The 12,819-nt window shown below is 43.0% G+C and overlaps 1 protein-coding gene across 2 annotated transcripts; it reads left to right on the top strand.

Annotated features, from left to right (window-relative positions):
* The first annotated feature begins 569 nt into the window (after window positions 1-569).
* Window positions 570-7,282, top strand: TRNT1 (tRNA nucleotidyl transferase 1). 2 transcript variants are annotated; one of them, XM_082210319.1, is made up of 8 exons: window positions 570-689; window positions 1,483-1,642; window positions 2,050-2,243; window positions 2,587-2,725; window positions 3,439-3,565; window positions 4,370-4,563; window positions 5,496-5,749; window positions 6,870-7,282. In XM_082210319.1, the coding sequence occupies exons 2-8, from the start codon at window positions 1,483-1,485 to the stop codon at window positions 7,116-7,118; spliced, it is 1,317 nt and encodes a 438-aa protein (XP_082066445.1). In that variant the 5' UTR covers window positions 570-689; the 3' UTR covers window positions 7,119-7,282. The 2 variants fall into 2 exon arrangements, with proteins under 2 accessions (XP_082066445.1, XP_082066446.1); XM_082210320.1 differs by having other exon boundaries at window positions 595-689; window positions 1,542-1,642.
* Window positions 7,283-12,819: the final 5,537 nt, after the last annotated feature.

Raw genomic sequence — 12,819 nt, 5'->3', positions numbered from 1 at the left:
CTGACATGCCCTTGTTTTCGGGTGTAAAAATGGTCAGGGGGGAACTTTGACGAAGCGGCGGTAGAAACGCTTAAAATTATTAAAGGGGGGGGGAGCTCAACAATTTGGGTTTGTTGCCAAAAAATGCTTAACAATTTTGGTGGTTTCCAAAAAAGAAAAGGCTCAACAACTTTGCGGGTGTCTTACTTTTTGAAATATCACAACCCGAATTTTATCCACAAGCCGCCCTGCGTCCCCGTCGGAGGAAAAAGTGGGGTTATAAATAAATAAATGCAAAACAATAATGACGACAGCAATAGCAGCAGCAGCAACACCCTGCTAAGCTCATTTTTGGCGCAAACCTTTTGTGCGAAGCGATAAATAACTATAAACAAGCCCTTCAGGGAAGCCACGCTGTCGCCAAAGGGGCGAGGAGTTGAACGCAGAGGAGCCTCGTCGAAAGACGGAGGCGGCCCAAAAACCCGCGCGCCGAAAGGCCGCCCCTCGAAGCTCGACCCCGCCCGGAGCGCCGGGGCTGGAGGAGGAGGAGGAGCGCGGCCGGCACCTTTTTACTCCTCCTCCTCCTCCTCCTCCTCCTCCTCTTCCGTCGCTTCGTTTTGAAGCCCAGCGACGCGTTTCCTGCTAGGAGCTGCGGCGACGGAAGGCGCTAGCCGGGTGGAAGCGAGCAAAGCAAGCAAGCCAGCGCCTGGGTGAGTGTGGCTGCCCCTTCTTCCCCCCTCCTCTTGCTAAGCTGCTGGAGGTGCTCCATCCCCAAATGCACGAGCCTGAGATTATGCAGGCGGCGCAGAACGCGGGTCCCCCTCGCCTCTGCCTGCTTGTATCCCAACCAGCTTTTGCGCGCACGGAGCTTGCTGCCTTATCCTGGCTCGCCTGTCCAGGCCTCCGCATGGTTCAGTTAGGGAAGGGGCGTGGGGAGGGCTGACGTCAGAGGGAGGCACCTGCCCCCCCCATGCCTCCAAGGGGGTCCACTGCGGACCCTCCGCCCACCCGCTGACCTTCCTCGCTGTCTGGTCTGAGCATGCAAAGCAGTAGCTTCCAGAACTTGCGTTCTTACTCGGGGCCACCTTTCCTCCCCACAACTCTCATCAGAGAAGTAGTAGACATCATGAGTAGGGAATATGCGGTCCCACAGAGGCCTCTGAAGGGCAATAGTTTCCCCATCTCCCCCTCTGTGCATGATAGCATCTGCACACTGTGCACATTTGATTAAAACTGTGCTTCCAGCATACCCATGGGTTGGGTTAACCTAGCCATTTCAGCAGGGCATGAACATATGCCAAATTCCTTTTCATTTGAAGCATGCCGTGGTGTTCTTACGTTGGAAAGCCTAAGAGAGAAATTATGCGCCCAGAAGCAAACTATCTGAGCTGCTTAGCAAGTGTGGCCCATTGGGAATTTTGAGCCTCTTATGAAAACGGTATAATAACGGTTTAATAAAATGAATGAAATATTTGAAATACTCACCTGTGCCCTTTTCTTTAGATGTGGCATCACCTGCTGCTTCTCGGCTGTAAAGCAGGTGTTCCCTTCTCCCTGCACAGCAGTACAGGGGTTAAAATCCTGTGGCGGTGTTTAGGCACCATGAAACTAGACTCCTCGGAATTCCAGTCCCTCTTCACACCAGGACTGAAGAGCGTTGCAGGTACTAACGTTTCTCTACTATTACTACTATGGTTTTATGGCTGTTCAGGACCCTGCTGGTGGCGGAGTGTAGAACAACCCCCAGAGCACCAGTGATAACGGACATCAGAAATGAAATGGGAATTTTGCTGCTGGGGGAAGGGGTTTGCACCAATCCTTTTAGCAGCGTTGGTTCATTTCAGTACAAGAAAAGTCATTTAGAGCTGAAGTAAACTATTCCTGTTCTGAGAGGGCACAAATGGACCCAAGATATCTTGGTTTTATTAACTGATAGATGGAATCATCATTTCTGCTAGTGAAATCACATCAACCTTAGTGGGCTTGAATTAGTACAAGTGGCAGTTACTACTCTCAAGATTTTTTCAAAAAAAGTTTTTCTAATGATTGTTTTTTCCCTCCACTGCCCAGAATTATTTGACAAAGCAAAGTATGAATTGAGGATAGCAGGAGGTGCAGTAAGGGACTTACTCAATGGAATGAAACCACAAGATGTTGATTTCGCCACCACTGCTACTCCTACTGAGATGAAGGAAATGTTCCAAGCTGCAGGTGTCCGAATGATCAACAACAGAGGGGAAAAACATGGAACTATCACTGCCAGGGTAAGAAGATTTTGCAAGTCCCAGGCTGGGAAAGTCTGCTCTTTAACCTGCTTTCCTAGATAAATATGTATTTATTTACTTCAAATTTGTTTCTAGAAATATAAGGCACTAAATGTGGTTATCTGTGAATCTCCACCACCCTTCCACTAGATATCCTACTGTAGTGTCGGCGAATGTTTGTGAATATCCTAATAGCTAAGGACAGATGCTCAGTATACAGAATGTTAACAATTAGGTTGCATGCAGTCTAATGGGACATGCAAATAATTTAGTTTCTTTCCATATGAAAAGGGGTGCTGTTATCAAAAAGGTGAACAAATGCTTTTACAAAATTCTGTTATAGCTCCATGAGGAGAACTTTGAAATTACCACGCTTAGACTTGATCTGGTTACTGATGGGAGACATGCGGAAGTGGAATTTACAACTGACTGGGAAAAAGATGCTGAGAGGAGAGATCTCACAATCAATTCTATGTTCTTAGGTAACTCCCCTTCACAACCCTCTGACGTTCCATTCTAGTTTAAAGCCAGGCCACCCACACAACTTTTTACCTGAACAAATCTTTGGTCCGAAGTCAATTGCTACATCTCGCTTGTCAAAAGTAATTGGGGGTCTGCTCAGTGACCAGATTGAAAAATTCCTGGGACCCACATACTATATATGCAGCAAGCTTGAGTTGCCTGGCGGGGAGAGGGATATAAATGTAACCCAAAAAAAAAGTATTTATTATTTCTTTGACTAGTTTATGTGACATGGACAATTGGAACCCAGCACAAAAGTTTCAGTGTGGAGTGCTCGCATTGAGAGTTTCAGACAGCAGCCCATCCCATTTCCAGGAGACTTCATTTCTTTTCCCATCTCTGTTCCTCCATTCCCCCTTCCCCACAACAACCTCTTGGGGTTCTGTGGCCACTGAGCAAGCTCAATTCTCACCAGGCTGTTTTTTTATTCCTTGCCCCCTTCCTCCTAAAGTCTTTTTGTACTTCCGCATATTTTGGGATTCCTCAAGTCTGCTGATATTCATCTTTTGTTGCATGGTGCTATTTTGGCTTCATTAGGCCTGCATGTTGAGAAGGTTATTTTGGCATGTAGGCAACCATGGTTGAACTTTCTGGCAGCCTACCTGTATCAGAAATACTTCACTGAAGTAAACTTGTGAACTGAAGTAAACTCATGCCTTTATTTGCTTTGTAGGTTTGGATGGAACACTCTATGATTATTTCAATGGCTATGATGATTTAAAAAACAACAAAGTCAGATTTGTCGGACATGCAAACCAGAGAATACAAGAGGATTACCTAAGAATTCTGCGATACTTCAGGTAGCTTTCGGACAAGATTATTGGGGCTGCCCTTGAAGACAACTCAGAAACTACAACTGGTCCAAAACACAGCTGCCGGATTGCTGGCTGGGGTTTGATTTAGAACACATATAACCCATGCCTAACTTTCTGTAAAAGTTAGCTGGTGGCTCATGCTTTTAGTTTTTATGTGTTTTTAATTGTGCATATAAAATTGTTTTAAGCTAGTTTGGTATTTTTTACGAAACTGCAGTATACAAGTATTTTTGAACAGCTTCACTTCTTCGCTCACCCAAGGGGGGGGTGGACCCACACTGAGACAGTGCACCAAGGCATTGCTCATTCACCTCTCTCTTTTTCTCTTCAGGTTATTCAATATCCGTATGTGGTACTAGCATCTCAAATGTCTGCACTTTCAAAAAGGATTATTTTTAGTACAGGCAGTGAGTGACCATTTTAGGTCAACAGGATAGCTCAGTTGGTTAGAGTGTGGCCCTGACACGTGGGTGCTTTTGGACCTGGAAGAGGGCAGGATGAGGGCTGGGAACGGAAATGTTGCATGAAATGGTCACCACCTGTATTATTTATTGAATTTCTATACCACCCTACCTCCAGAGATCTCAGGGCAGTTCACAGCATAAAATGCAGAATAGAACAATATACACAATAAAAACAATAACACCCCCTCCCACAAACACATTTAAAAGGACACTGATAATCAGCCAAAGGAATGGTGATAACCAGCATTCCAACTTGACATTTGATAAAAACAGATTTGCTCCAGGTACTAAAACTGATCTCTCTCTCTCTCTTTCCCCATGCCAGATTTTATGGACGGATTGCAGAAGAGCCTGGCCACCATGAACCTGAGACTCTGGAAGCAATCAAAGATAATGCCAAAGGTTTGGCTGGAATATCGGGCGAGAGGATTTGGGTGGAGTTGAAAAAAATTCTTGTTGGAAACCATGTCAATCATCTCATCCGCCTAATGTACGAACTGGATGTGGCTGGCTATATAGGTAAAGTGCTGTGTTTTACATAGCAGTAATGCTTATCTCAGCCAGAGGTAGCAGTGGGGAAAAGTGACATAACCTGCAGTGAATATCTCTGTCCTTTGTTTGAACACAAGAAGAGCCCGTCAGATCAGAACAGAGATCTATCTAGTCCAGCATTCTGTTCTCACAGATGCACAATAGCACTCCTGTGCGTGTGTTGCATTAACTATTATGCCCATGCAGTGTATCTAAAGCTGCTCTGATAGGCACCAGGCAAAAACTATCGTTTATAACCAGGCCTTTGGCCTTTTACAATCTGTGGCCTTTCAGAAGTGGGTGGGATGTTTCTATTGTACTTTCCCCCCCGCTTGGGATTTTTTTGTCTGTTTGCTTATGACTTGCTTGGGTTGCCCTGGACAAGATAAAGTGACTAACAAATTCAATAAACAATAATACAGTCGTACCTTGGAAGTCAAACGGCTTAGTTGCCGAACATCTTGGCTCCTGAACGCTGCAAACCCAGAAATGACTGTTCCAGTTTGTGAACTATTTTTGGAAGCCAGACGTCCGGCGGGGCTTCCGACTGGCTGCAGGAGCCAATCGGAAGCCGTGCTTTGGTTTTCAAACATTTTGGAAGTCAAACGGACTTTAGGAACGGATTCCGTTCAGCTTCCAAGGTACGACTGTAATACCTCTTAAGGCAGAAGAGCCTAGCATTGCCTGCTAGACTTAAGCCAAACTCGCATTGATAGCCCTGCTTGTATATTGCTTGTAGAACATCATTCATCAGTAGTTCCAACAGTTGCCCTGTCCCAGTGCTGGTGCAAGGCAACCGGTTGTGGTTTGGGACTAATGATGCCACTCGCTACTGCATTCTTGTTTGCCATTTTCTAAACAGCTTTTCTGATTTCTTGGTTTCATTATTCTCATGTTCCTTTTTTGTGTGTCTCCCTCAGGATTACCTGTTAATGGGAGCCTGCAGGAATTTGACACAGTCTGTAAAAATGCTCAGAATCTCTTTCCAAAACCAATGACCGTTCTAACATCACTGTTAAAGGTGCCAGACGACGTCTCAAAACTGGACATAAGGCTGAAAATTTCAAAAGATGAAAGAAACCTTGCCCTGTTTCTGCTGAAGCACAGGAGAGACTTGGTCAAAGCTACTGATACCACAGAGCCACTCAAACCATATCAAGAGTTCGTTATAGATGTAAGTGACATCATCATTATTATTATTATTATTATTATTATTATTATTATTATTATCATCATCATGCCACTGCTCTGTGTTGCCCCAGCCACTCTGGGCAGCCTCCAACAAATTATGAAAACACAGTAAAAAGTCAAACATTTCTTAAAAAATACTGTGCCAGAGGCTTTTATTGGATGTTGCTCAACTCTTCGGTTTTTTTTATTACTACAGTAGACACTCGGGTTGCGAACGTGATCTGTGCAGGATGCACATTCGCAACCCGCAGCATTCGGAACCCGCGTCTGCGCACACGCAGGTTGCGATTCACGCATGTGCGACCGCCGAAACCTGGAAGTAACCCATTCCAGTACTTCCGGGTTTCGGTGGTCCACAACCCAAAAAAACGCAACCTGAAGTGGCTGTAACCCAAGGTATGACTGTATTAACCTGCTGTTAGCTACTAGTGCCACATTGTCTCCCCAAAGCAGATAAAACCTACTGGTTGGGATGAAGGCAATAAGGAAATGGGAACTGGCTTCTTAAAAATACATAGAATCGACTTTAGCTTGTCTACCTTTTTATACCCATTTAGACATAAGCATTACCTAAATTTTAGCTGTGAAGGCTCTGACTATGTTGAAACATCGCTGGCTAAGCTAGAGTGGGAGAGAATCATGGGTGCAGTTCAAAAGGTTCTGACACATTATTCAGGAGAGTTCCCCAGGTCTGGCCTTACACAAACTTCCATAATTAATTTCGCTTAGAATCTAAGCCAAGAAAGAAAGTTGGTGGTGGTGTTGTACTGGAAATGTATAGCTGTCCTGTAAAAATTGTTGTGTATACGGCGTGGTGTGACTGGCTGCAATGCTCATTTGACCATTCAGCCAAGACACTGCAGCATGCCAGAACTGAGAGGAGTGAGATCAACATGTTGCAAATGTGGCAAGCTAGCACCCCTTCTGGTTTATTTGCACCATGCCACCATATCTGCGCCCTGGTCCGTCCTGGTATGCTGCAGTGACTCGGCGGCATGGTCAGGTGTGCAATGCAGCCCCGCTACGCCACCCACTGCTGCTGCAGATGTCTTGTGTCCAGGTCTCTCACGATGTTATGATGTGTGTCTGTGTGTTTTGTGAAGTCAAGGGAGGCTGACTCGGCATCCAGAATCTGTGAGCTTCTGAAGTACCAAGGAGAAGGACTTCTGCTGAAGGAAATGCAACAGTGGTCTGTCCCTTCTTTTCCTGTAAGTGGCCACGACATAAGAAAAATGGGGTTTTCATCCGGGAAAGAAATCGGGATACTCTTGCAGCAGTTGCGGGACACGTGGAAAAAGAGTGGATACCAGATGGGAAAGGAAGAACTCTTAAGCCATGTAAAAAAGGTGTAAAAAAATATGATTAAAAATGTAAAGTAAATTGAGTACATCAAATTCTGCATGTAAATATTCCATTGTTCATACTCACTTGGGTTTCAAGCACTGTTGGAATCATCAGGATTATTATTTTTGATGGATTATTTTTTTTACAATTAAAGTGCAAAACATTTCACAAGCAGCTGTGTTCTTCTAATGTGTGGTTATATTTTCCGAGTAAGAAATGTATTTTGTATTTTTACTGAACTATTTTAAGAATGCCCTTGTGGTGTTAAGTTGTGCTTTGTTCTCCTACGTGCATATGCTGCAAAAGTCTGAAACAGTTTGCAAATTTTCTGTTTAGTGCAAGTTTGGGTAATGGTAGGACAGCAGTATTTGTCCACTAGGTGGCAGTACATAGGAACCTTTATAAAGGTAAAGGTAAAGGTACCCCTGCCCGAACGGGCCAGTCTTGACAGACTCTGGGGTTTGTGCGCCCATCTCACATCTATTGGCCGGGGGCCAGCGCTGTCCGAAGACACTTCCGGGTCACGTGGCTAGCGTGACAACGCTGCTCTGGCGAGCCAGAGCCGCACACGGAACGCCGTTTACCTTCCCGCTGGTAAGCGGTACCTATTTATCTACTTGCCCCCGGGGGTGCTTTCGAACTGCTAGGTGGGCAGGCGCTGGGACCGAGCAGCGGGAGCGCACCCCGCCGCGGGGATTCGAACCGCCGACCTTTCGATCGGCAAGCCCTAGGCGCTGAGGCTTTAGCCCACAGCGCCACCCGCGTCCCAGGAACCTTTATAGCTGCAAACAAAATACACTGGATCCAGAATTGGCTTCCAGTTAATTACAGACACACCGTTAACACCATATTCATGGAAGACAATCTTACTCAGCCATGAGTGATTGCCAAAGAAGACTGTAGAGGGTTTTTTTTTATTTACACATTAAATGACTTTTGTGGAGGGAAATATTCATTGACTGCTGCTGAAGACAGTTTTACTACACGAGTCCCAAGATCTGGTAGTGTCAAAATTTTTATTATTTATTTGATGGTAATAATGCTAATAGGTGTATAAGCTTAATCCTGACCACCAATCCTTCATCTGTCAACCTTTAAAATGATTCTTTGACTTTTTAACAAGCTTCAAGATTGAAGGGAGGTCTGAGGCCTTGTATTTTTGATAGCCTGCTGTATTATAGAAAGCCTTGTTAATTCTTCTGGGCTGTTTCTCAATCTACTGACATGCACAGTGTTCAAGACTCGCCGGTTTAAGGGAACTAAGCCTGCTCAAAGCAGTTCCTTTCTTTTCCTATGTACATCATTTCTGGCTCAGTGCTTCCCTTATATGATAGAAGTGATTTCACTCAGTGTGGCTTCTGTGTCTGTAGATTTTAATGTTTCCTACTGCCATTTACTTTTGGAAACCTAATTGTCACAGGGCAGTAGTTTCATGATCACACATGTCCCAAAGCCTTTATTTAGCAAGATGAATCTGAAAAAAATGATGCACCAGTCCTTACAGTAAATTAGGATAAAGTTGCAGAGCACATGGGTCTCAGTATTCTTCATACATATTGTGGTATGTATTGTGAACATGTCATTTCATAGGAATGGGAGACATTCATGTAAGCCAAACGTAATTAAGAGGCATGGCAACTTCATACTTAAGGGCTTGAGGAACAGACAGGTTTGGGGAAATTCTTCCCCAAACCTGTCTGTTCCTCAAGCCCTTAAGTATGAAGTTTAGAGACCTGTATTTAAAAAGCCTAACTTGTGCTACCTTCTCCTCAAACATCTGCTGAAATTAGGCATGAAAAGGCAGCCCTATTGTAGCCAATAGAAGCTTTTGAAATACAAATTGGGGAAGGGAGGTTAACTGCCCTCTCTAAAAATATCCCACCAAGATACACAATTAGGCTTCTTTGGAGTCTAATTGCTGTGGGTGAGTGACAGTTTTGGGGGCCTCTCCCTACTAGAACTCCTGTCCCCCAATCACCCCTCTCCTGCAATTAGGGGTTTGTTTGTTTGAAAAAAAGCCTACTATTGGTTCCAATAGAAGATGTCTCTCCCCGCCCCCAATTCCACCAGAAAAACCCAACCTCTTCATTTTTGCAGGGTGGGGAGTGATCTTCCTGGAGAATACAGCTGGGGAGGCAAATCATACACACATACCAATTAGGCTTGAAATGAAGCAAAAACACTTTTTGTAAGCCTAATTGCTGGCAGAGGAGTGTTGTATGATCCCCATGACAATTCTAGTTTGCTAAAGTTCCCATGAGCCCAGAAAGGTCAGTGGCCTCTGGCTTAAATACTGTAGTCTGCAGTATGCATGGTCTGTCAGGAACCCTGCATAAACTGCAAGGCAACCCATGATTCAAAATGCTTTAAAATGACCTACATTCCCATATAAAAATAAACGATCCACTTACTTGGTTTTTTGGTTGAAGCGCAAACCAGCTGTAGTTATCACCAGGAAGATTCTATTCCGTGCAAACTTACCTGTGCATGTTTGTGAGGGAAACACTGTTACATTATTAATACAATATTAATTAGGGTATGTACATATTAAGGGGCAAGATGCAATTTGCTTGAGAGGCTCAGCAAAACATTAAACTTTGAAAGTCAATGGAACAGACTGGTTTCTACTACAAGTATCTTACAATGGTTTGTAAATGTAATTATCAAAGGGGCCAGGGGAGGGAAGGGGTATACATAAATTTCATTACAAAGTAATTCAGGCAGCAGATTAAATCTGCATAGGAAACTGCAAGGGAGCAATTTTCCTTACAGATTAACTCCAAACCTGAACTCCTGACAGCGAATATGCTGGTGCTGCTATCAAGGAGGAAAACAAGTGGTAGCTCTGTGTTGCATAGAAAATAAATCTAGTATGAGATTATTCCTGCTCTAAGGCTGCATTAATGAGGTTTATAGACCTTTCTCAGAGTTTTTAGATTTCCACAATGAACATGGCTCTGCATTTATACTTTTCATCCTTTAACACTTATAGAGCGAAGAATCTGCGCAAGAGGTTAATTTCAATCAACCATTGACTAATTTCTACACACATTCTTGCTGATGAACATACACAAGCCCAGTCCATTGATGATTTTTGCAGGCTGCGTTTTCAAATGTCTCCAAGATGATGGCCTGTCCACTAGCACTTCTAGAAGTCAAGGAAGGCCAAAAGATAATGCACCCGTGTGAAGATGATGCACAATTTGTTACTCCATTCAGCTAGTACTTCTGAGAAACCTGCATGTGTGTCTCCCTACTATCACCTAATAATACACCAATCTCTTTTTAAAAAATCAAAAACTATTTCTGCAGGTGTCTGCTTCCTGACCTGCTGTTCAATTCAGAACTAAATTTTAGTGAGAGCAGCGAGGCCATAGAAAAGGATGAACCAGAAAACAAAGGGTGTCAAGGGGCAATAAAAAAAAGTTAGCACCTAAGTGCTAAAAGCTCACTTCTTCACTGGTCTGAACAACTTTGTTCAGCTGCATTTTTAAAAAACAACCCTCTAATTTTACCTGAACTAACTTTCCATTTGGCTAATTCTGGATCCTATAGACTGAATCTTAGATTCATCATCTTTAGTTACTGGCAACATTAACACCCCAGTCACATACGCACATAATACTGGCTCATTTTCAAGTCGCCTGTTGACCAGCCAGAACAATGCTCTTTGAGAGAGACTTTAGACAACAGTTCTGTTACTGCAACTTTACAGTGTCATTTTCATTCCTTTTTAGTGAGTCTCAAGTAGCAGCACTGCAATGATCCCAGTGAAATAAAGACTGCTGTTCATCAAGCACTAAATAAATAGTTGTGGATTAGGAGTATACAATAGGCCATGTAGCATTATTTTAACATACAATTTGAAAGTCTTAACAGCTCAAGCTCTTATGAAGAATCTTTAGCACAACACAATAAAATTTTCTTGGAATGAAGAAACTACGTTCGCCGGTCTTCAAAGCAATTTGTCTTTAATGTGAAATTCTTAATTTAACAAATGTAACTACTGATCAAAACAAAATTTTCAAAGTTGAGAATATGTTTTGAATAAATTTATTTTGTAACTTCCAAAGAGCTATTTAAAAAATGTTTTCCGACATGCATAAAAAACCCAGACATTCCAAACATTTTAAAAAAGAAAACCTAAGGATTATGTTGTTAATTCACGTATGATTTCTCCTTTTTCTGAAGTCCTTATTTCAAACTCAGCCACAGAATTTAAAGTAAGAAATACATTCCTTTTGAAGAAGCTGAAATCTGGAGGACCTTGAAAAATAAGAAATAGTGAGTGCTTTCAAAACAAAAAATGAAATTAAAAAAGCATATTATAAAGTATTGGAAATAAAATTTTAAAAAATTACAGTAGAAACACAAAGTGGCAGGAAAACTTTAGATTTAAATGCTTTATAGTCCAAGAATGTCAGCAGTGTGGTGCTCAGACGGTAGGAAAACTGGTCAAGTTTGGACTTCCAAGAAACGGCTGTCAAGCAAGCCCAATCAAGGACGTTGCAGAAATTTGCTTAATTTCTAATTTATTTTAAGGAAATCAGATATTTGTGTGTCTTCTCTGCTTAACTGCAGTATGATCACATCTAACACACATTGTGTGATTTCAACTATATGTGGTTGAAGGCAGGCCAGCAGAAATTACCGTATTTTTTGCTCTATAAGACTCACTTTTTCCCTCCTAAAAAGGGGAAATGTGTGTGCGTCTTATGGAGCGAATGAAGGCTGCGCGGCTATCCCAGAAGCCAGAACTGCAAGAGGGATTGCTGCTTTCACTGCGCAGCGATCCCTCTTGATGTTCTGGCTTCTGAGATTCAGAATATTTTTTTTTCTTGTTTTCCTCCTCCAAAAACTAGGTGCGTCTTGTGGTCTGGTGCGTCTTATAGAGCGAAAAATACGGTAGTTAAATCCAAGCAAGGCAGACAGCTTAAAAGCTCTTTTCATGATGGGTAACCCAACGGACCTGGCGCAACATAAGCTTTTAAGCTCTCCGCATTGCTTGGGGGGCAAGACCCGCTCAGCACAGGTTCTGGGAACAGGCAATGACCCATTTCTGCGCATCCAACTGACATATGACTGTGTACGCATACACAGAATTTGGGGGGGGGGCGTAGGGAGAGGGCTTATGTGTACTCTGGTGACACACGGGCCAGGAACCTAACCCCAGTGCAAATGGGTCATTGACTGTACTGGGGATTCTCCTTTTCTACCTCTCAAGGCTAGCTGCTAATTTATTCTTCCCAAAGGCAAACAAAGGAGCAGCTACAAGCACAGCGTGCTTTCCTTACTGCAGCTTTCATAGAGCAGTTTTAACAACAGTCAGGCAAAAACCACCACCGGATGGACGAAGAATTGTTCTCTGAATAGAAACAGCACTACTAAAAAGGCTTCGCATGAAAATTGAAATGCACTTCCACATAAACGGTAACAAGAAAAAAATGTTTTGTATAGCTATTTGTGTGTGAAAATAAAGATGTGAGATCTGTAATAAGATCTATATTGATTTTAGAAAAACCTTTTAAACAGTAAGGGTGTTAATTCAACGAAATTTCAGTCAGAGTAGATGCACTAAAATTGATGGATCTAACTTATGACATGCTAATTTCAATGTGTAATGCCTAAGACTGCAATTTAACACACACGTATCTGGGAATAAAGTCCCACGGAATTCAGTGGAGCTTATTTCTGAGTAGACATGTATAG

Source organism: Podarcis vaucheri, assembly GCF_965113315.1.
Source record: "Podarcis vaucheri genome assembly, chromosome: 2".
Classification (NCBI taxonomy): Eukaryota; Metazoa; Chordata; class Lepidosauria; order Squamata; family Lacertidae; genus Podarcis; species Podarcis vaucheri.
This window is presented reverse-complemented; position numbering and strand designations above follow the sequence as displayed.